This window comes from Hydra vulgaris, chromosome 13 (assembly GCF_038396675.1).
Source record: "Hydra vulgaris chromosome 13, alternate assembly HydraT2T_AEP".
NCBI classification, from domain to species: Eukaryota; Metazoa; Cnidaria; class Hydrozoa; order Anthoathecata; family Hydridae; genus Hydra; species Hydra vulgaris.
Genome location: NC_088932.1, coordinates 47,339,832 through 47,364,066, shown reverse-complemented (window position 1 = coordinate 47,364,066; position 24,235 = coordinate 47,339,832). Strand labels below are relative to the sequence as shown.

General features: G+C 29.4%; 1 protein-coding gene across 1 annotated transcript in view; it reads right to left on the bottom strand.

Annotated features, from left to right (window-relative positions):
* Positions 1–200: 200 nt before the first annotated feature.
* LOC100211694 (uncharacterized) overlaps positions 201–24,235 on the bottom strand; it is a 127,018-nt gene continuing 102,983 nt past the window's right edge. The window contains exons 20-21 of the mRNA XM_065816387.1: positions 14,086–14,346; positions 201–2,980 (exon numbers count right to left, since the gene is read on the bottom strand). Of these exons, the coding sequence (XP_065672459.1) occupies positions 614–2,980; positions 14,086–14,346 (2,628 nt within the window). The 3' untranslated portion in view covers positions 201–613. The remainder of the gene's footprint in view (positions 2,981–14,085; positions 14,347–24,235) is intronic.

Genomic DNA, 24,235 nt, shown 5'->3' with positions numbered 1-24,235 from the left:
AAAATCTGTAATATATAATATAATATATAATTTTATCTGCTATTTGAAATAAACGATTAAAAAAAGGTAAAAATAAAATTAAAAATCTGTAATATATAATATAATACATAATATAATATATAATTTTATCAGCTATTTGCAATAATCGAATAAAAAGGTAAAAATAAAATTAAAAATCTGTATTATATAATATGCATATAAAAATTTTTTTGACGATATATTTCTTTAAACTAGTTATTTCGTAAAAAATAATAAATAAATAAAAATATTATAAAAATAGCTTTAGCTGCAAATAAATGAAATATCGTCAGTTGAGAACTAACAAGTTATACGTAATTGGGAAAAAAACACACAAAAAAAGTTTTTAACAGACGATTTAAATTTAAAACGTTAAAAAAGATTTGAATTTTAAGCATTAAAAAAGTTAAAAAATAAAAAAAAAAGTAAATTAATAAGTAAAGAAGTTACTAAAAAATAATGTTGTAGTTACAAAAAAATAAAAAATAATATTGTAGGTACAATACATATTCGTTAAAAATAATATTTTAAACTCGTTAAAATGCAATAATTTGAAAGTACATAACTGTTCAAAATTACAATCACATTAAACACGTTATAGTACCATAAAAAGTTGAACAGACTTACATTCCATGTACATTGACAAATTAACTAAACGTCTTATTCTAAGATTTTCGTCTAAACCTGTAACACGATACAGATGAAAGCTAGCTTGTTGGTCAAAAGCAAACCGAAGCTGGTTAGCTGAGATCTCAAATTCCTTTTTTCCATCCAAATAGCTCGTTTTTACTTCAATATATATACACTTTATATTTGAACTTTCTGATACAACTTTCTGGTCAGTAAACTCTATTTTAATATCATAAGGTACGCCTGTCTCTTCTCTTTCATTGAGCCAGAATATTTTTACCTTGCCTTCTGTAATGTCATCTTTATAAATTTCCTGAATATGGCGATAAACAATTAACTCGCCAAAATATCCGCTTCTATCAGACTTTTCTTTATCAATCTTCGATTTTTCAAAATCTTTTAAAGTACCTTGAATGATTATAGGCAGGTCTTCATACTGGTCTTCTATAATAGGATTTTCAAACTTTTCAAAATTGCATGATTTTAGTTTGCCACAGCTAAAGTGAACTGCAACTGGGTTTGAAGGTAAATTGCAAATTTTGTCAGAGTTGGACGGTAAACATGATTGAGCACCTAATCCGGGGTACACAGGAGCCTTCCATTTCTCAAGAACTTCTTTTTCAGCATTTTTTAATGATTCTGGCTTAGCAACGAAACCTAAACCAGCAGGATTATGCGGAGGCCAACGTGTTAATCCTTTATTTTCGACAGGTTTCGAAGCTTTTTCAATTGGTAACTCTTTTACTAATGGAACTGTTTGATGACTATATTTGATTAATTTAGGTTCAGAGTAATGCCATATTTTCTCAGAAGAAGAAATCTCAGGTATATTCTTGCGCTTTAGACATTCATCTTTATTTTTTACCGTTAAATACGTAAGAATAAAGTCAAGCAACTCTTCCTTATATTTCTCATTACTACCGACAAACAAACTTAAAATTTCATCAATTATATTCTCAAACTTCGATTTTTCTTCAGCATACTCTGAAGAAATATAGACGGTTGCATGTTTTGCTTCAGCATCTAATACTAAAGATATTTTTACTTGAGAAATATTTACACTGTTTCGGTCAGAGAGACGGTAAACAGCTTCAAGTTTTTCTACAGTAAATATAGTCGAATTTTGCAAGTACGTATGAAAATCCTTTGAGCAAAGTTGTTCATAAACTAAAGGTATCTTTGCTTTTAAATAACGCTGAATTATCGGAGAGATGTCGTGAAGAGTCTTTTCCCACTTTGAGCAACCTCTTTCCATAAATGTTGTAGTAATTTCAGGCTCCATAAAAACATCTGAAAGGAGTCTAATACCACAAGCTTTGAAAAAAATCATGATCTTAAAAAATTTCAAGAGACAAGAATCTGTTATGCGTTTGGTGTTATTTACATTTATCATATTTAAAACAGAATCAAAGAAAATTAATGGTACTTGTCCACTTTCTTGAAAAACCTTTGAAAGGCTATTATTTTCAGCCAGAAGAGGAAGTTCAGATATACAACAGAAAGTGTTGTTAGACGTTGGAAATATATGTTCCTCCATAATATCCTTGCCATGTACATGCAATAACTGTGGATCAATAAATGATGCAAGATCTTCGTATTGTTGCTTACGTTCTTCAGTTGATTCTGAAAAGCTCAATTCATTTAACTCTTTAAGTTTACTATTTATAATAAACATGTGACCAAGAACAGAAAACAAATTGAATAGCTTTTCACATGCAACTTTATCAGGTAAAACTGTTTTGCTAGCAGTGGATCTTGCAAGATTGATATACTCTTGGATGCTAGGATATCTATTAACTCCTAACTTGTTGACAAAAAAGTCGAGCAAATCCTTAGGATAATAACTGCTAAGAATGCGTCTAATAGCAATTTCATCTTTGAAATTACTGAGTATTCCTGAAGGATCCTCCCAGCACAAATTATTAACTAAGCAAAATTTTCCCTCTAAAACAGAAGTGCTATTTAAAAATGTTTGAGCTTTTTGATCGTGTGGTAAAAATACTAAAGGATATTGCTTAAGTTCATTAATTATGTTAGAATAACCTAACTGGTGCTTCTCAAAAAATTTGTAAATATTTATTGAATGATCGTAGCTTGTGGAAAACAATGATTCTTCTCTCCAAGACTGGAATTCTTTTACAAAAGATTCAAATTTAATATCAGTTTGTACACCAAGACTAAGAATGAGATCTTTGCACTTCACTTGATTTGATAAGTAGTTCACTTTTTCTCCCACTAAAGAAAGTATATCATCATTACGAAAATAGAGATTTATTGGTTGATGTAACTTTGGTATTTCTAGGTTGTCTGGTAACCATTTTGAAAATCTCATCTAAAATAATTAAAGTAAAATCTGATGAAACAATTGTGATAAAAATTTCAAAATGTGATAAAACAAATATAACAAATATATAACAATTATAAATATATATATATATATATATATATATATATATATATATATATATATATAAATATATAAATATATATCAATACATATATATATATATATATATATATATATATATATATATATATATATATATATATATATATAAATATATATATATATATATATATATATATATATAAATATATATATGTAAATATATATATATATATATATAAATATATATATGTAAATATATATATATATATATATATATATATATATATATATATATATATATATATATATATATATAGACAGTAGCATGCAAAAGTTTAAAAATACTAACTTTTTTTTGGTTTTTAAGGCATAACCTTTCACAAACTTTCTCAAAGAAACTGAAATTTTTATCAAATCTGCTTCATATTATTTCACTTTAAAATAGAAACTACAAAAATTGTAAAAATTAAAGGTTATTCGAAATTATTTTTTTTGTTGAAAAGGTTTCTGTGCAAAATTTAAAAACAGTATCATATCCTGCAATTAAATAAGGTGTTTGTAAATAAAAGCAAAATTAAAGACCAAAATATTTTTGAAATATATTAATTCACTAACTTTGAAATATTTCAAAAGCAGTGAAGTAAAACTGATTCCCAAAATTAATGTAAAATTTTATAATTCAGTTACTAAGTGATATTTTAAAAGCATAGGAAAAGTTTAGAAAGTTTCAAATAAAATCAAGAAATTAGTTTTAAAAATTGCGTGAAAAAAAAAAAAAACTTACAAAAAGATTTCTGAACTTTACTATGTTTCTAAACATAGTAATTGCGAATAAGTTGCATTATGAAAAGATTTTCTCAGCACAAAACTATCGAAAGTAAACCTTGCTCTAGAAGTCCTAAAATTACAACTAAAAAGGCTGATAAATATTTGTAAGTAGTTTCAAGTATCCCTTTGCAAGACTACTATTGAACTGAACTCAATTATGCATCAGTTTCATGGCACAAATTGCTGCATCAATAGTAAAATCAAAAGTAAAACTAAACATCAATTAAATAATAATTTGTTGAGTCAACATCCAGTCAAGAAACTGCTGATACCTACAACAAATTTAAAGTTCAGAATAAAATTTACAAAAGATCATCTTAGTTGCATAGTTATTAACTGGTCAAAAGTCCCTTTCTCTGATGAATCAATTTATTCTATTCAGTAATGACAGAATTAGGTAGGTCAGGCATCCAATAAATAAAAAAGGCAGACTCAATCCAAAATATTAGTTATCTACTTTAAAATATGAAGGAAGAAATGTTATGGTTTAGGGGTGTTTTAGTCGTTACAATGATAGTCCCATTCATTGCACAGAAGGTATTATGGGCCATAGAACTTATTTAGAGACTATGAAGAATGTAATGCTGTCACACTCAAAGTATAAAAGGACTCACAAATGGATCTTGCAAGATAATAATTCAAAGCATTGTGCCAGATCTGTTAAGGAATATTTTAAATCACAAATTAAAATTCTTGAATGGCCTTCACAGAGCCCAGCTCTCAATCCTATTGAGTATCTTTGGAAGTACATTGACCAGCAATTAGTTGATAGAAAATAAAACAGCAAAGAATATTTATTTGCTTTGATTAAAAAAAAGTGGTTTATCATTCCTCAGGATGTTCTTATTAATTGATTTAATGCTTTTTTTTTTTAATATAATTGATTTGATGCCTTGTTGACTTGATGCTGTTTTCAATTAAATGGATATGCCACCAAATATCGTCTTAATGAAACTATTTTATTAAAAAACTTTAACTTAGTAAGTTTTAGTAAAATTTTCGGTTTTTTTTGAAATAATTTTAATCAAAATTTAGTTAATTCTAAACTTTTTCATAGAAACTTTTTTAAAATTACAATTATATTTAAATTAATTGTTAAATTTTTGTTGTTTGCGTTTTAAATTGAAATAATATAATGAAATTTGTAAAAATTTCAGCTTATATAAGAATGTTTGTGAAAAGTTATGTATTAAAAATGGAAAATGAATTATGCAAAAAAAAGTTAGTCCTTTTTATATATATATATATATATATATATATATATATATATATATATATATATATATATATATATCGCAAAATTGCATAAGTTCGGTCACCATGTAACTTCGGTCATTTAAGAAAAAATTTAAAAAAAGCGTGCTAAACTCAAATTTTACAAACTTCTTTTTCTCAAAAATTATTTATAATTAGTTCGTAAATATGAATCTATAAAAAAAAAAAAATAATATTTATATGCAACCTGCTGAAATAATTCTTTAGCAAAAAAACAATTTGAAAAAATGCATACTATTAAAATCTAAAACAAGCAATTTATTAAAATAAACGATCAAACTTAATCTTAGTAATAATAAGAATCACTAAATTAATTATATTTACAAAAAAAAATATATTAATTTTGAAAATTAACTACTTTTTATATAAAAACTAGTAAAATTTTGAAATACTCTAACTTTGGTCATTCACGGATAAATAACAAAGGAGACAATTAGCAGTATTATTGTGAAATCTTGATAAGTGTTGTGAATGTAAAAATAACTGGTAACTTTACCTGTAAATTTCCCAGTAAACTTTGACATTTTCATAATGGATACACATCATGGTATTTTATTTGAATAAAAAATTTGTTCATAATTTCACACTTAACTGACAGTTCTTTGAGTTCTATAAAATGTCAAGCTTGTGACATTTTTTTTGGAGATAAAATTACAGCTCAACGACAATTATAGATGCATTGCGAACCCTGTGACGATTGGTTATGTGTAGAACTTGCTGTTTTACTATGGTCAACGGTATGTGCAAGAATTGCCAATAAATATACAAAGCTCCTTTAAAGCAAAGTAGTGTTTTTTTGTTAATTGAAAAAACTTTTTTAAATTAGTTGAAAAATGTATTTTTAATTTTATTAAGCAGTGGCGTAGCAAATGTGTTAATGGGCAAAGTAATAAAATAGTTGATTAATTACATTAAAAATTAAAAATACTACTACTTATATTTGAAAAGGCCTTTTTTTATGTGCTCCTTATTTTCTTTGGTGCCCCAAAAAACTTTTTTTTTGACGTCATCCTAAGTTACTGGTATTAACTAAATTTATATCATAATTTTACAATAAAACAACATTTAAAAATTAGTTTTCATTATTTATGACATTAAGTTTATTTTTCTTTTTTACAATATCAATTATCAAAATAGTTTTTGTATGTTTCAGGAAAAATTGAAAATTTTTTAATTATGCATGATAAATAATTGTTCAAAGCTTAAGTGACTGAACTTAGGCGATTTTACGGTATACATGTAATAAATAAATTTATACATAACAACATTGATCTCATTTTAATAACAAACAGTATAAACATTGTAAATTAGATTGATTTAATTCAACATGACGTTAATCAATACTTCTAAAGTTATTGTTTTCTTTTTTTTACCTTATCATTTTTTGTATTTATGTGTTTATGCTTTTCAGGATAACAATTTACCATGGAATTATTTTATACAGGAACAAAATGGAAGTGCAGGTCAATGCAAGAATTGTTCAAAAACAATACAAAATTCTGGTGGCAAAGCAGTCATGTATGTTTTTCTTTTTCCAAGTTTCCTTATTAAAATAAAGTAAGGTTTTTCTACAATGTTTTGTTATACGGATTGTTTCTGCAGGAATAACTGTGTGGCTTATTGTAAATTTAATTGTTTTATCTAAAATATCTGCAGTTATTGAAGGGTGAAAATCATTAATATCAAATTGAATAAATGTACAGTCATTTTTATTTTCGATTATAGAGAACCAATTTATAACATCAGTGGTATTTAGCTTTGATGTAACAATGGGCAGTTATGACTGAGCAGAGTTTTGTGAATTTGTTGGACTATATATTTTAGATTTATTAAGTAAAATAGTCAATATAAATGATTTAGGTCTTTATCGCGATGATGGTTTAATAGTAATGCATAAAAATCTGGTCCACAGCTCGATAAAAATAGAAAAGACTTTTATAAATTTTTTTACAAATATTGGGTTTCAAATCTAAATAAACATAAATTTAAAAATTGTGAACTTTCTTGATGTAACATTTAACCTCTCTAAAAATTCATATAAGCCTTTCAAAAAACCAAACGATGAATTATTGTATATTAATACTAACTCAAAGCATCCACCCCAAATTCTAAAACAAATCCCAATATCAATAAACAACAATCTAAACCAAAACTCCTCTAATGAAAATGTATTTAATTCCTCTAAACAAATATTTAAAGATGCTCTTAAAAAAAGTGGTTTTGAAAATTTTGAACTAAAATTTGACCCTTAAAAAAAGAATACAAAAAAGCGTAATAGAACTAGAAATGTAATTTGGTTCAACCTCCCATATAGCAAAAATGTTTCCACTAACATAAAAAAAGTGCTTTTAAAATTGGTCAATAAGCATTTCCCGTCCTCTAATAAATTACACAAAATTTTTAATTGAAATACATATAAAGTTAGCTACTGTTGCACAAAAATTATGTAAAGAATTAAAAAAGGTCACAATAGTGCTTTGTTAAACAAAAAAGAAGATGTAGATGGCACAAGAGACGCCAGCTCTTTAGAACAGTGCCCAATATAGTATTTGTAGAAAAGAGAAAGAGAAGCAACATTACGACAATTTGATAATGGTTGGAGAATGGCTGCTAGAGCAGGTCCAACTATGTTTACAATACATTTTTGCACATTGTCTAAAAGAGAAAGGGCATCGTTGGAAGATCTGCCCCAGATATGGCAACAGTATTCCATACAAGGACAGATTTGAAATTTATAGAGATAAAGAATAGAATTCGGAGTGAGAAAGTGTCGAGCACGATAAAGAGATGCAACATTAGCAGATGCTAATTTTGCAATGGATTTTGATATACGGTTTTCAAGAAAGATTGGAAGTAAGATTTAATCCTAGAAGATGAAGGGTAGATCAAAATTATTGCGATAATGGCTGGCTAAAAAATTGGGTTTTATTTTAATTAACGTTCACCAGCCACTGTGAGTCCCATGTTGCAGCAGAAGTGAGATCCTTTTCAAGCTCAAATTCCCCCTACAAGCAATCAGAAAGTGTTGGCTTCTTATCATGATGAAAAAAAATGGTAGTATCATCAGCGAACAATGCCACCTTAGATGTGAGAATATCTAGAAGATTGTTAATGTAAATTAAAAAGAGTATAGGGCCAAGGATTACCCTTGAGGAATCTCTGAAGTTACAGGATATGAAGAAGAGTGCTGTTCATGGAGGACAACTTTCATACTATGGTTGGAAAGAAAGGACTCAATAATCTTAAAGATGTTACCAGATAAACCATAGGAAGAAAGCTTATGGAGAAGACCAGCATGCCAAACTTTATCAAAAGCTTTAGAAACGTCAAGAGCAATGGCCTTAACCTCTCCACCTCTATCTGATGCATGATAAAACCTATCGGTTATCACTGCTAGCAAATCAGTTGCAGAATGAGAAGATCAAAATCCATATTGATAATCAGAAAGTAAGTTATTAGATTCAAGATAAGAGATTAAGTAATTGTTAATTAAAGATTCAAAAACCTTGCTTATAATAGGAAGAAAACTAATGGGATGGTAGTTAGATGAGTCAGAACGCTCTCTCTAGAATTTTTGAAAATAGGGACAACAGATGCCACTTTCCAGCAGGCTGGAAAACAAGACTATGAGAAGTATTTGTTGAATAGTTTTGAAAGTAAAGACGACAGCTCCATAGAACACTTCTGCAAGGCTATAACAGGTATGTTGTCCAGAACACAAGCTGTAGAAGAATCTAAGCAGGAAATCGCTTTAGATACAGAAGCTGGAGTGATACGAATGTCACGCAATGGATCAACCTGTGTGATGGCTATATTAAGTAGAACACAACAAGTGGAATCAAGAGATGATACTGATGAAAAGTTCTTAGCAAACAATTCAGCTTTATCTTTAGGTGAGGTGGCTGAGTCTGAACCATACAAAAGAGGTGGAATAACTGATTTGCCCTCATTATTGATACTGTTAAAGATTCTCCAGAAGTCACGAGAGCCTAATTTTTAAGATGAAATATGAGATTTCATGATCTGAGAATAACGAGCTTTGGCGTTAGACAAAACCTCTTTACAATGGTTTTAATAGCAATAGTAAACAAACATCTGTTTTCTGGAGAATTGTTTTGCTAATAGATAAGGAAGTAATGGTTTCAATTGGAAATTGCAGCAGCACAATGTGAGGAAATCAATGGAGTTGAGGCTTGACTTGGAACCGTCATGAGGGAATAAAAGATTCCATGCCAGCCTGAATCCAAAAAGATATGTAAGAAGCAAATTTGTCAGCATGGAAGATGAAAGATTTCTAGGCAACGACCATCACGAAGAAAATCACGGAAAGAGTTCCAGTCAGCTTTTAGGTAGTTGTAAGAGGTACAACGATAGGGGGTTTCTGATGATGAAGAAGAATGAGATAAATTAGTTTTAGAGAGATCAAACTGAGATCAGAAGCACCTAAGGGTAAATGTGGAGAAACTGAGCACTGACTAGGATAAAAAAAAAGACATAGGTTGAGTAGAGAAGGTAAATGATTTGGATTGTCTGATAAGTGAGTTGGGAAGTTGACTATTTCAGTTAGAGATTAAGAAAAACAAAAGTTGAGGGCCTTAATGCCAGCAGAGTCACTGACACTAGAGCTGAGTCATTCAATGTGATGAGTATTAAAGTCATCAACAACAACAATATTGGCTGATGGGTAAAGTGAGAGGGCTTGGTCAATTTGATCAGCAATAACACCAAAAGAGTGCAGTCTTGAGATAAAGGAGGGTGATATAGAACAAAGTGAAAGACGATAGAGAGAAGTGGTGTTAAATGAAAGCGCAAAAAAGAATAGTCTGTGGATTCTAACCTAGTTTCCTAACAAATGAGTGAATTTTTACGAATTTAAATGCCTAGGCCAAACATGTGACTATTGGAGTCTTTACGAATTAAAGGAAGATAACCATCAACACTAAGATCACAAGATGAGACAGCTGAACTCAAATTAGTCTAACAAGGAGTAAGTAAGTCTAGTGAACTTTGCAAGAGATAAGATTCAACAGAAGGAAAAAACGCGAATTTAACAGAAGGGAGACCGCGAATATTAGTGAATGATAGGTTTAAAGAAGCTGATGATGATAATGGTTTTTTGTGTTTTATAGTTTTTGGTACTTTAGTCATTTTAAATTTTTTATAGAACTTGATTCAAAACATAGATAATACTCAGCACACAATTAAATAGTCCAAGCAATTGCCTCACTATTATTAATAAACCCTGAGTCATAACAATGGGCTCCAAATGTGGCCTCAACAATGTACACCAAAAGTACAAACAGGGACACCACCATCCATGCCCAACATGGCACTGGTTGTACTCTGATATTTTTTAGCTGTTGATGGAATCAGCCTCTCTGAGAGCTACCACAGAGTTCAGGAAAACTGACTACCAGCGGGCCTCAGAACCATAAAACTCAGTTTTAGTGCTGTACCCTCATTAGGAGATAATAAAATGAGTTGCCTAGTCATAAAAACAAGTAGACACAAGCAAAACTCATGCATTGAGTCAAAAAGATCCAGCTTTTAACATCCTAAACTGGAAAAAATGTATTAAAAATAAATCTGTGCCAGCCTAATAGATGAAAAAGGGTTGTTAGGCTGGTCAACAGATAGAATCTATTTACCCCCTAAGTCATTTTCTTAGGAGACTTTCTGCAAGACAGCAGCCAGATGCATTTAACACCTGCCAAAGATGAGTATTTTTATCGAGACACCATCCCTAGCCTTTACTCAACCAAGGGCCCCAAGGTAGGAACTATTTTAAGTTGGAGTTAGCATCTCCTAGCCTTTGCCTAAAAAAGGGTATCCTACAAGGCAGCAGGACATGAAGCAGATTGTATTGAGTTATATGTTACCAGTAGCAGGATAACCTAATATGTGATTATATTATATGTGATTATCTCTTGATAATACTAGTCACATTCTACCTGATATAGCCGACAAAAAAATTAAACCATTGCCTGACCTTTGTATCACTCCAGCTTCTGTATCTAAAGTGATTTTCTGCTTAAAATCTTCTACAACATATGGTCCGAACAACATACCTATTCTTGCTATAGTCTTAAAGAAGTGTTTACAGAGCAGTCATCTACACTTTCAAAACTATTTAATAAGTGCTTATCAGAGTCTTGTTTCCCAGCCTGCTGGAAAGTGGCGTCCGTTATTTCTATTTTCAAAAACTCTGGAGAGCGATCTGACTTGTCTGACTACTGTCCCATTAGTCTTCTTACTATAATAAGCAAAGTTTTTGAGTCTTTAATTAACAAACACTTAATCTCTAATCTTGAATCTAATAACTTTCTAATCATCAACATGGACTTTGATCTTCTCATTCTACAGCTGATTTGTTAACAGTAAAAACTGATAGGTTTTATTGTGCATTAGATAGATGTGGAGAGGCTAAGGCTATCACCCTCGACATTTTGATAAAGTTTGGCATGCTGGTCTTCTTCATAAGCTCTCTCTTACAATGTATAAGGTATCAGGTAACATCTTTAAGATTATTGAATCCTTCTTTACCAATCGTAGTATAAATGTTGTCCTCGATGGACAGACTCTTCTTCATATTCTGTAACTTCAGAGGTTCCTCAATGCTCAATCCTTGGCCCTACACTATTTTAAATTTACATTAACAATCTCCCAGAAATTCTCACATCTAAGATGGAATTGTTTGCTGATGATACTGCCATTTATTCTTGACTTGATAAGAAGCCCACTCTCTGATTGTTTTTAGGGGGAATTTGAGCTTGAAAAGGATCTCACTTCTGCTACAGCATGGGCTCTCAATGAATGGTGAACTTTAACTCAGATAAAACACAATTTTTTTTAGCTTATTGTTACTGCAATAATCTAGATCTTTCTATACTTATGAATGGTAATGTACTTGATGAGTCATCTACCCTTCATCTTCTTGGAATAACTCTTATTTTCGATCTTTCTTGGAAACCATATACCAAATCTATTGCAAAATTAGCATCTGCTGAGGTTGCATCACTTTATTGCTCTCGCCACTTTCTCACTCAGAATTCCATTCTCTATAAATCTCAAATCTGTCCTTGTATGGAATACTGTTGCCATTTCTGGGGCAGATCTTCCAATGATGCCCTTTCTCTTTTAGACAATGTGCATAAACGCATTTTAAAAAAAATTTAAAAATGCTTAGTTGGACCTGCTCTTGCAGTCAACCTCCAACCATTATCACATCGTGCTTTACCAAAGTTACAACTCATACTATATTATACCTTTGATATCCAATAAAACACAAAGAATTACCTTTATTCAATAAATATTGGGTTTAGACAATTTAGCTACTAATTGGCATGGATTCAAAAACTCATTTTGTCATTACTGATCACAATTTTCCACAAAAAGTCCTTGTTTTTGTACTCATGAGGAAAGTCAGATATACAATTGATAAAATGACTGCCAAGCCTTTTTTTTTACTAAACAACAGAAACTCCCACTGCTAAACCTAGCAAATCAATTTTGATAAACTCAAACATTAAGAGCATTTTTTCCGTAGACAGAACAAGTTGTTGCTTTCGTTGTATTTTTACCTTGTCAAAACTTGTAAAACATGCAATGTCTAAAATGTATATTTTCAAGGGGCATTTTCTAAACTACCAATTGATATATAAAAATACAGTATAAAGTTTTAAGTTTTAATTTTTAATGCATAAAAAATATTACTTTTTTAAATACTATATATATTGTCTGTACTTTCATATAGAATGTCTATCAAATTTAACTTATAAAATTTACTTTTGCACCAACCGAATACAGGCCGAATACAGTTAAGAATCGAAAAAACGATTTGCCTACGTATTCAGCAGTTTTGCGTTACGCAAAAACTTTTATCTTTTGGAATATTTAAACTATCTTTTGATATCGTGTATGTGACGTTTATTCGGAAGAAATAAAGTCATAAGTAAAAGCATTTAACCGCAATTGTAAAGTAATAGATTTTTTGTTAAAGAAACAGTTTATTTAATAATTTTTTTGTTGTTGTTAAAAATTAGTTAAAGAAAATTAAGTTTTCTAAGTTTTATCTTAAGGAATTAAATATATAAATTCCTTTTAAATATGAATTTTTTTTTTTGTCATAATAGTTTAAAAAATGCACGATTTATTTTGAGGTAAATACTTTATTAATAAGATATTTTGTTTATTGTTAATCCAATAACATAAAGTTTTAATGACATTTGTTTAATTTATGAATATAAACTATGATCACGAATATGTTATCAGTAACTGATAAAACTCTTTATTGTTTAAAAACACTTAAAAAGAGTTCACAAAATAAATAAGAAAAAAATTTATTAACAGTTAATAAAATAACCAAAAACCAACTGTAAAATTATAAGAAAATAAACAAATATGTTACGCTTTATGAAAAAAATATTTTTTTCAAAATAAAATTTAGTTTATATTTGAAAAAAATGATAAAAATGATTTTTCAAATAAGAACTAAGATTTTATTTGTAACTTTTGTTAGTGAAAAAAAAAAACTGTTTGTATGATTTTTAACGCGTTAATAAAATAACTTTAATTACAATGCGGTACTTGAAAATATGCTAGTGACGCAATATAACTTCTGCACAGAGAAACAAGTTGAATATGGAACTACAAAAGGTGTCTTAGCAATTAAAACTAGAACTTCTTGCATATGAAGCAAGTATCTATCGCTACACCACTACCACATTGCTCAACATACTACCTTTTAGTTAGTTTAGCTTTATCTTTGGCTTTGTTTTCTATATATTGAAATGTATATAAATAACTTATTACTTTATTTATGTATATTTCAATATATACATTGAAATGTATTTATATGTTTTAGTAACTTGATGCAAGATTTAGCTGAAAAAATTTTTTAATTTATAATACATAAATAAATTAATAAGTTATTTAATAAGACAAACCTTAAGGAGCAACGAAGAATATGTTTTTGCAACAAAATGTCCAGAAGTGCTTTCAACAAGACAAGATGGTCTTGATAAGTCATAATTTGAAAACTCTGCATTCCAATGCTGATTTAAAACGAGCAAAGATTGTTGGATTTCATGCAAAACTTGGGCATCAATTATTTGGCTTAACTCAGGACATTCAAGATCATGAAGAACGTAGGTCTCATCTGATGTTTTATCCCATGTTTGAAAATATGAATTCCAACAACTTCCAATCTGATAAAAAGAATTTATTAAAAACCAATAAAAGACTAATTAAAAGAGATTTTAGTTTAATAATTTTTTTTTTATATTTAATAAATAAAAAAGTTATATGTTAATATTGCTATTATAAAATTTTTTATTTCATGTTTAAATAGCTTTGATATTTCATGTTTCATATTTAATAAATTTTTACTTTGCATTGTTAGTTGCTATGCTTGATTATTTAAAAAAAAATACTTTTTACCATGAAAGTCTCTTTTGCATACTTTTTATTTTTATTACTCACATTCCCTTCTCCTTCAAGACTAAGGAGGTTATAACAGTAAAATAAAATCATAATGTAGTCAATTTGAAACATTTAGAATTTTGTTTCTATGACTGATTCCACGAAAGGTGAACCAAATTCACATTTTTTATAATGCACAGAAAATGAAATATAGTATTTTATTTCTTGTACAAAACATACTAAATTGTCATAAAATGTAGGTGTTAATGTATTATGATTTCCCTGATGTTTTTTTTAATACAGAAGACCTGCAAGTGTGGGAAAATATAAGTTTTTCTTAAATGAATACTAATCTTTTCGACTTATGTTAATAAAAGTGCTAGATATGTTGAGTGATTATTTTCTCAAGAAATATTTACCAATACACACGTGATAGCATTTAAGTAAAATAAGACGGCGGTCCGCTGTTTCAACTTTAAAAATATTAACATGATTCCTAGTAAGTCAATAAGTGGTAACACACGTAACGAAAACGCAAACTTTTTAATGCTGCACAACAAGCACATTGTTTTTAATATCATGACTTAATATTATAAACAAGTTTAACTAGATGCTTCATTTATACTTGATATCATGTGACTTTGATTTTAATTGCCTTTTAAATTTACGATAATATAATTGGGTAATCCACGTAACGATAATTACTACCATGTATCTATGAATATAGATATCTATAAATATGTATAAATAGTATGTACAAATACTATGAATCTATTTATAGGATTTCTTAAATTGGCACATTTAAACGCAACTTCACATGATTTGCAAATCTTCTCAGCATTTAAATTAAACGAGCATGTAAGCAATGTATTCATAAAGATATTCCTTAATTACACGTGCATTTATTTACTTTCTAGTTGCATTTGCAAATATTTTAACTGACGTTAGGTTCACAGATTTACAACCATTCAACTTACAGTTGGAAGTGCAAGTCTCAACGCAGTTCAGTTTCTTATTTTGTCGTGTTAATTTGTTTTCTTTTTTAATTTTGATGGAAGCAGTGAAACTACGGGCCTTGATTTCTGCAGAAAGAACTAAAAAGTTTAGAATGAAAAAGAAAAAAGAAGATCCACAATTTCAAGTTTGCAAAAATAAAAGAATTGCACAAGTTCATGCTGCGAAATTTGCTAGGCGTAAAGTAGCTGCAAGGGTGATGAAATGTAAAGCTAAGAAAAAGGAAACTATGAAATCTACGGTAACGTCAACTAGAGATCTTTTGGGTGAGTCAAACCTGACAATTACGTCATCTTCATTTTGTTGTCCGCAAATGCTTGAAAAAGCTGTAAAACGTTGTTTCAAAGCTTTACCGCTGTCTCCCAATAAAAGATTTGCAGTACTTAACAAGGTTGCTGAAAATGTTGGCCTTAAAATTGATGCAGCATGTTTGTTTAAAAAACGCAATGTGGAAGGTTTGGAAGACGATATTGAAAAACTAGTAAAAGACTTTTACTAGTTTTTCAATATCAATAATGGCTGTTTGGAAAAATGGAAGAAAGGAAACTTTGAGGAAGTATTACTTGACTATGTTCCTCCAAGAGGCATATACATTATTTCTTGAGAATAATGAAAAAATTAAAATTTGTTTTTCCAAATTTTGTGCTCTCCTTCCACCTAATGTACTGCTTTTAAAAAATACACCAGCTGATCAGTGTAAATGTGTGATGCATGAAAATTTAATACCACATTTGAGCGGATTGGGCATTGTGTATAAAAATAATTGGTGGGATGATATTTTGTGTTCTTCTAGTGCATTAGATATATCCAAGTCCTGTTGGAAAAACGAGTGTAAATTATGTAAAAACGGCTTTAATATTAAATCTAACAAGAACGTGGAAGACAGCAATTTGGTACGAATGGATTAATGAGTACATCAAATGTTACGACAATCCAAGATGCGACTGCACAAGATTTAGCAGCAGGGTACTGTTGGAGAACTTATTGGCGTCATTCAGGAGGGTTTTGAAAAGGTTGTAAAGCATGTGCAGGTGAAAAGAATCCAAGCTAAAGAATTTTCTGAAGACAAAACAAAATGTACCTCCAGAATCCTGCAAATAGATTTTGCAATGTCATATTCATGTGAATATCAATCTAAAATCCAGTCAGGTATGTGGAGCAGATCTAGCATTACTCTTTTTACAGCAGCTATGTTTGCAAGGGGTACACAACAAGGTTTTATTATTTGCTCCAACACTCTGAAGAAAAACAAGGATACTATTTTTGCATTTCTTTTCAAAGTATATTTCAGAGTGTTGGAGCAAATAATAAAACCAGGCAATTTCATAATATGATTATATTATGAAATTGCCTGATTTAAATTATTACGATGAAGAAATCATTTGGTCGGATGGACCATTGTCTGAATTTAAAAATAAATACAAGTTGCATTTGTTATAACTTCTGGTCTGTCGATATCACAAAAATTTTCAGTGGAAGTATTTCGCCACTTCCCATGGAAAGGGGGTAATTGATGCAATTGGTGTGAAAGCAAAATACCTCGTACGTCAAAAAATTATGTCAAAGGGAGCTAACACCATTGTTCAATCATCTAAAGATTTTGCTGAATTGGCAACCATGTTAATGCCTAAAACAATAATTTTATGTTCAGCAAGAAGAGATTGATAAGCTAACCAGCAAATTCAACCCATGGAGCAATGTAAAAGATGTTGAAGGCATAAAAACAATTCATTGTGTCGCAGTAAATCAACGCGGCGAAATCATGCTGCGAGAAGCAGCTTTGGACGAAATAAAGAGCACCATTTTATTTTCAGATCACTTACATCAAATAGATGAAAATGGTCACAGTTCAAATGACACTTTCTGTGGGTGATTGGTGTGTCATTAATTACAATGCATCAGAATTTCCTGGACAAGTAAAAGAAGCTCAAATCAAGTTTTAGTATCCACAGTTGAAAAACATTTGTTTGGGAATTCATGGGTTTGGCCAACTAAACCTGGTGTGATGCTTTACGATAAAAGTCAAGTTCTTAGAAAAATTGATCCCCCGTCACTTGCTGGTTCAAAAACCCAAACATATAAAGTTAAAAATTAACTGTTGTCACAGAGAACTTTTCAAACTAAAGTTAAAAATTAAAAATAATAATTAATTCAAATGCTTTCTGAATAAATAATTTGAGCAGAAACTTAATTCCTCCTTAAACCTTAGGATTTCTGCTGTTTGAATACTCTACTCTGAAAAGTTTTTCATACTCTACTATGAAAAGATGAAGATTTAATTTTAACTCCTACAGATGAAGCAACATCAATAATTAATCAACAAATTTTTTGTTCACATAATCAATACATAACTCTTTGTTCAAAAATATTAGCCAAGAAATGATATTTAACCACATTAACATCATCATGAATTAGTAATTGTTGTCTCATTTTTAACATTTTCTGTGTTATCATTAACTACACTGTGAAAAAGTATGTAGATGGTCGGATGTATAGATTGTATCTGATCAATATCCGAGCACAATATTATTATTTTGATTACTATTGCACAAACTACTGGCTAATTATGGACCACCAATACTCATGGTTAGGGACTACTAATGAAGCAAACCTGAACAGCTGGTTAAGCTATTCTTGTGAACAATATATGTAATAGGGTTATGACTTTTTTGGACCCCATGCTCCTGTACTGTAATTCAATGAACTTTTACCTAAAAAGCAAGAAACGAACTATTATTTGCATATCTTTTGAAAAAAGTTCACCCCGCCATTGAAAAATCGATTTTGACATTAGTACTACAATGTATTCAAATGTATTTAGAATGTCATAGTCATGTTATACAACAAATTTTCAATCCAAAAATGACTCAGACTGCTGACCTTGCTCTTGCTCTTGCATAGAAGGAATAGAAGGTGCAATTTGACTTTATTTTTGCATGACAAATACATTTCCTTCATTACTTTGATTGCGCGCTCTGCATATTGATTACTTCTGAGGATCTGTGGTATGGAAGGCTCTCACTTGTGATTTTTCAAAGAGCTTAAAGACTTTTTGCATGGATTCAGTACTTTAGCCAAGTTATTAAAGTCATTTTCGTTGTACAGTCAATCTGTACACCAATGGTCTGCCCAGCCATACAATATAAAATGACACTCTCTACAGAACTGTCCGTGTTGAAGGAATTAAAATGAAGGCCGGGTTGCTAGTATAGCTCTGGAATTCCACCTCGCATTTCTGATGTTGGGTAATTTCTGAAACCTGATCAATGGAAAATGTCCCTTATCATCAAAAAATCGGAACACACGAGTGAGATGAAATAAAAATTTTATACTATCTCTCCAGCTTGATGTTTCGAAAACTACTTCTATTCCGTTATCAAACTGTGTTTTCAGTTGTTCGTACTCCTTCAACAGTTGATGCACAAATCGATATTCAATGTTCAGCGATTGTGTTTTACTTCCAAGGTCTTCATCCATCACTAAACAGAGGATTCTATCTAATACATGGTGTTGACAACTGATAAACTGAGGTTTGTTAATGCGTTTCTTTGTAAACATTCGTTGCAATATTACAACAACACCATTCTTTTTTCCAGTGTTAACGCTGGTGGAATCTGCAACAATTATCTGTATTGAATTCCATAGGTGAAATTCAATGAGGACTTTAGACATTCCTTAAGCAATAGTTTTTCCTTGCCATCTACCAAGCCCAGGACGTCCAATTTGATTTCTCTTCTTTCATTTTTAAGGACAACCACTTGATAATCGACTCTGTTGATGTGGTTGCCATCAAAGTGTAAGGATCAACTTTCCATATGCAACTTTTCAATCATTTCTTTTTTCAGCTCAATTGCCTTTTTGAATGTTGACTTGTAAATATCTGATTGACATGGAGTTGGGATGTCAATGCCTTCATGAGCTAACTGCTTGCATATGTTAGCAGGTTTGTTTGTTGATACTCTTGTGTAGGTCACAAACTTGACTGTAATTTTGCTTTTATGATGTTTTCTTCTTGGTGTAGGAGTAGCCTCATCATTTTCTTCTTCTTCTTCATCATCGTTTTCATATTCACTGTCTTCAGCCTCAGAGTCAGAATCACTAAAAGCAGGATAGTAAGATAATGAGTTGTATGACTTATTAAAAAGTTTTTGTTTTTTAGAGGGATGGATCATTTCTTAATTGGCTGCTTGGCTAGTAGAGTATCCCACTGATCCTTTGCTTTCCACTTGGATATGGTACAATCGCTTGTCCTCAGAAGATAACCATGTTCCACCCACTTTAGTATTATCAAAAATTTCATCAAGGGGTTTGTAGCTTCCCCACTTGACACATTCATCATAACATTTCAGTATTTTATCAAGCTTTGCTTGTATAACTTAATCTGATACATGAGGAAAATTCAGTTTGTTCTTACACAATTTTGTGACTTCTTTAGAAATTTCCACTATTCGCTCCTTTCTTCCTTTGATTTTCGGTCCAAGGAAATGGTAGCGCCCGATAATTTGCTTTTGGAGAGGCATTCTGCACTTTTCTTCCAGTAAATATTCTTCCAAAGGGACCATTCTTTTTCTTTTATGAGTCATCAAATTTTACCAGATTATTGGTGCAGACATCCTTGTTCTTCTGGATGCTACCATCGCTAGGCTTGTACGTCGCCATGTGTTGCTTCTGTAATAACTACAAAATTAGATAAGCAGCTTTATATACACAGTCTAATTTGTTCTAGAATATTCTAAATTGTTCCAGAATGTTCTAAATTGTTCCAGAATCTTCTAAACTGTTCTAGAATACTCTTAACTGTCTAGAATTTTTTTAATTGTTCCAGAATATTCTAAAGTCGTCACAAATATTCTGGAAATTTCCAAAATGTTCTAAAGTTCTAAACACTTCTAATCTATACAAGTTTTAGATGATTTTCAGCAAAGCCACACGTATTAGTAGCAGCAGTAACAAGATTAAATAAATGACGCTTCATAATTTTAATTGCGGAGTGACAAAAACACAAAACAAAATATTAAAACAAAATATTAAAAACAAATATTAAAATAGATAACAAAACAACACAAAAATAACAATAACATGAAATACAATACAACGCCAAAAAAAGAGGATAAGAATTTAACCATCATTTTTATAAAAAAAAAAAAAAAAAGCCAACTAACAAGTTAAAGCTTGGGAAAGAAATTCATAATAAAATATTATTTTACTAATTTTTTAAATAGCATAACCTTTTGAATATAATTAAATAAATAGTTATGCTATTTAAAAAAATAAATCCAATTTTTTTAAAGATCATAACGTTTTTTAACTTTATTCTACTGATTCTAACTATATGAAACCTGTTAAATAAACTATTAAATTTTTTTTTTTAACTTTAGTAATTAAATCTATATGAAATTTCTATGTATCAATACTTTTTTTTTCTTTGTTTTGTTTTATGTGTTCACTCCTACCATCAGCAGTTGACAAAAACTGGATATTATATGAGTCAAATAATATCCAGTTTGAGCTTATCTTGATGTTTCAATTTTTAATAGAAACATCAAGATAATAATAACTAAGTTAAGAGATTAAATTAATTTTAAGAACTGAAGCCTAATTCTATGATTTATGATTGTAAGACTCAATGGTGGAGCTTAGCATATATTTAAGCATATAAAAGCATTATTTAAAAAAAATGACAATAATGTAAAAAATTAAAAAAAAATGACAATAAGATTGTTAATAAACAAAATGATTTACAAGCTTTATTTAGGAGAATTATCAAAAAAACGTTTTTAATCTGACCAAAACTTTTTTCCAGTTAATCATTTGAACCAAATTTTCCCACTTAATTCACAATACAAATATTTGTTTAATGAATTCACAACCAAGATGGTTGCAAGCAACAACTATTCAAGTCAGTAAGAGAAAGTAAACAAAAGAGGTAAAGAGCAAGAAAGAATTTGATAGAACACTTGACAGAACACACCTGACAGAATTCTTAAAAACTATAATCTTTAATGGGTCAGGAAAACATGAAGACAGGAGAGAATTTTAAGGCATCAATGTGTTCACTTGGAAAGAAAAAAAAAGGACAAAATTAATAAAAAATAAATAAATTAAAAAACCAACAGCTAGTTGTATCTCCATTTTCTCAAATCTGTCATATGTCATTCTGCTTTTTACACATTATTAAACTGCTTTTATTTTTTAAAATGATAGAATTAAAAATAATAATTAATTCAAATGCTTTCTGATTAAATAATTTGCAAAAAAAAGCAAACAGAATATTAGGTCAAATAAAGTATTGCCTGAAAAAGGGTACAACAATATTTAAAAAAGAAATAATAATATTGTCAGATATTCATCAGATACAATCTATACATTCCATTAATTCACAAACTTATTAGTAAAGAAATAGACTCTTGTTTCTGAAACTTTTTTCTAAAAAATTTTGCTTGTGCAGCCATTGAATATGACTTCTTATTTTTGGATATAAGTTTGTTGGTGGGTTTCTCTAGTTTACTTTATGATTATCTTATTTTATTTCTAATATTATATTATATCCCCTCTGCCTCTTCATTTTTCTAATTGTGTAAATCCAAATTCTTTTAATTGCTCTTCATAACATTCTTTTAATTGCTCTTGATAACATATACCCTTTAAACATTTAATTCTTCTTGCTATTTGTTGTACTTGTTCTATATTGTTGTTGTCTTTTATTATAATAAGGATTTCGAATTGGTGAAACAAATTCCAAATGGGGTTGAACTAATAAACAGTACAGCAGTCTCATTAGGTTTTTATCTAAGTAGGGTAGGGTGGGGTAATCTAAGCCATTTTCCAGCTACTATTGATATTAAGCGAAAAAAATATATAGCAAAGCAATTTATTATTTGAAGAAAACTTAAAATCATGATAAGACATTGTTTTTAGTAAACTACATCAAAAAATGATTAGGAGCACCAGTTTAAGTTGTGTTCAGTAGACCCATATTACCCTATTTAGTTACATTTTTTAAGCCATATTTTTATATTTTTTCAATGAATTATACCAACTTATAGCTAATAAGTCATTGAATATGTATTATACTTAAATTATTTGATCAAAAATTTAAACCTAATAGTACTTAATGTTTTAAAAAAGAAATTTACTTGTTCAAAGCGCTATATTAGCAATACAAAAAATCTCCAAAGAATAAAGAGCTTCCTTGTGGTTCAATTTCCATAGTTTTTTATTAAACCAATTCTCTAAGTATATAGAATAAATCAATTTAAGATTCTCTATATTGAATATATGATATTCAAATTTAAAAGTCGAAGTACTTATAAAAAGTCAAAGCATGATGAAATAATGTTTAAGGAAGAAGTTAAAATGAAAGCTCAATTGAAAAATATCCAAAAGTGTTTGCGTTATATATTAAAGATTCATCATCCTATAAAAATGACATGATTATATAATAAAAATTGAATGTGCAGTGCTTCAAAACTGCTAAGTGGTGCAATCTACTAATTTCAATTAAAAAACATAACATCATTACATCTTTAATAGTCATCTAAATAAATCCATAGTAACATGACTACAGAAAAATAAATCCAGAAACAAAGTCAGTCTTCTAACTTTTACTAATTTTCATTTTAAAAGTATTTATTGTTATATAAGCATTAGATTCTTAACAGCACAATACACATTGACATATAGACCCATAATACTTCACCTAACAATGTTGCATATTTCAAATAAACTATTCATCATTCCGTCTTAAAACTAATTGAACCTAATTATTTGGTAATTTTTTTTCAAGATAAAATATTCTATATGTGTTAGACCCCATTTTAATACCTTTGTTTGAAGTTTATTGTTTTCGATGAAAATCTCTGTTTAAATGTACGCACGATTTTGAACAAAAAATATACCTAAGAATTTGAGTAATAAGCTGATAATTAAAATTTAGAGTGCTGTTTTAACCTCTTTTAACATACAGAAAAAAGAAAGCTTTTACCTAAAGCCTTTCTTCTGAAAAACTGATCAATGTTGATTAGACCCACATTACTTTATAGACCAACATAGACAACCCTACCCATTACCCAATACTTTATTTGACCTAATATTCTGTTTACTTTTTTTGAAAAACCGTGTAAATCCTATTTTCATGAATTTGCCATTTTATATTAGAACATCTAAATATTGTTCAAAAGATGTTTTTCGCATAGTATACTAATTTTCATTGCCTGTTAGTTGACTATCCCCAAACCCTAAAAGTCTTAATCCTGCATTGGTTTAAAGAACTACAATATTTTATATGGGCATGAAAAATTTAAAACTATATATGCATAATTTTACATTTTTCTTTGTTAAAGTGTAATTACCATTTTTCACTCCATTTACTAAGGTTTAATAAATTTTCTATCAATACACAGTTATCCTTGTTATTTGAAATCACCAAAATATAATTTTCATGTCATTGGCATACAATTTACAAAAATTTTTTATTACTTGTATTTTTTTATATAAATCATCGATTTATATAAAAAACAGCAGCAGCTTTAACACTGAGCTTGTTACCCATCTGCTTAAGAATATCCCCAGACCCTAAAAGTCTTAATCCTGCACTGGTTTAAAGAATTACAATATTTTATATTGGCATGAAAAATTTAAAACTATTTATGCAAATATCTT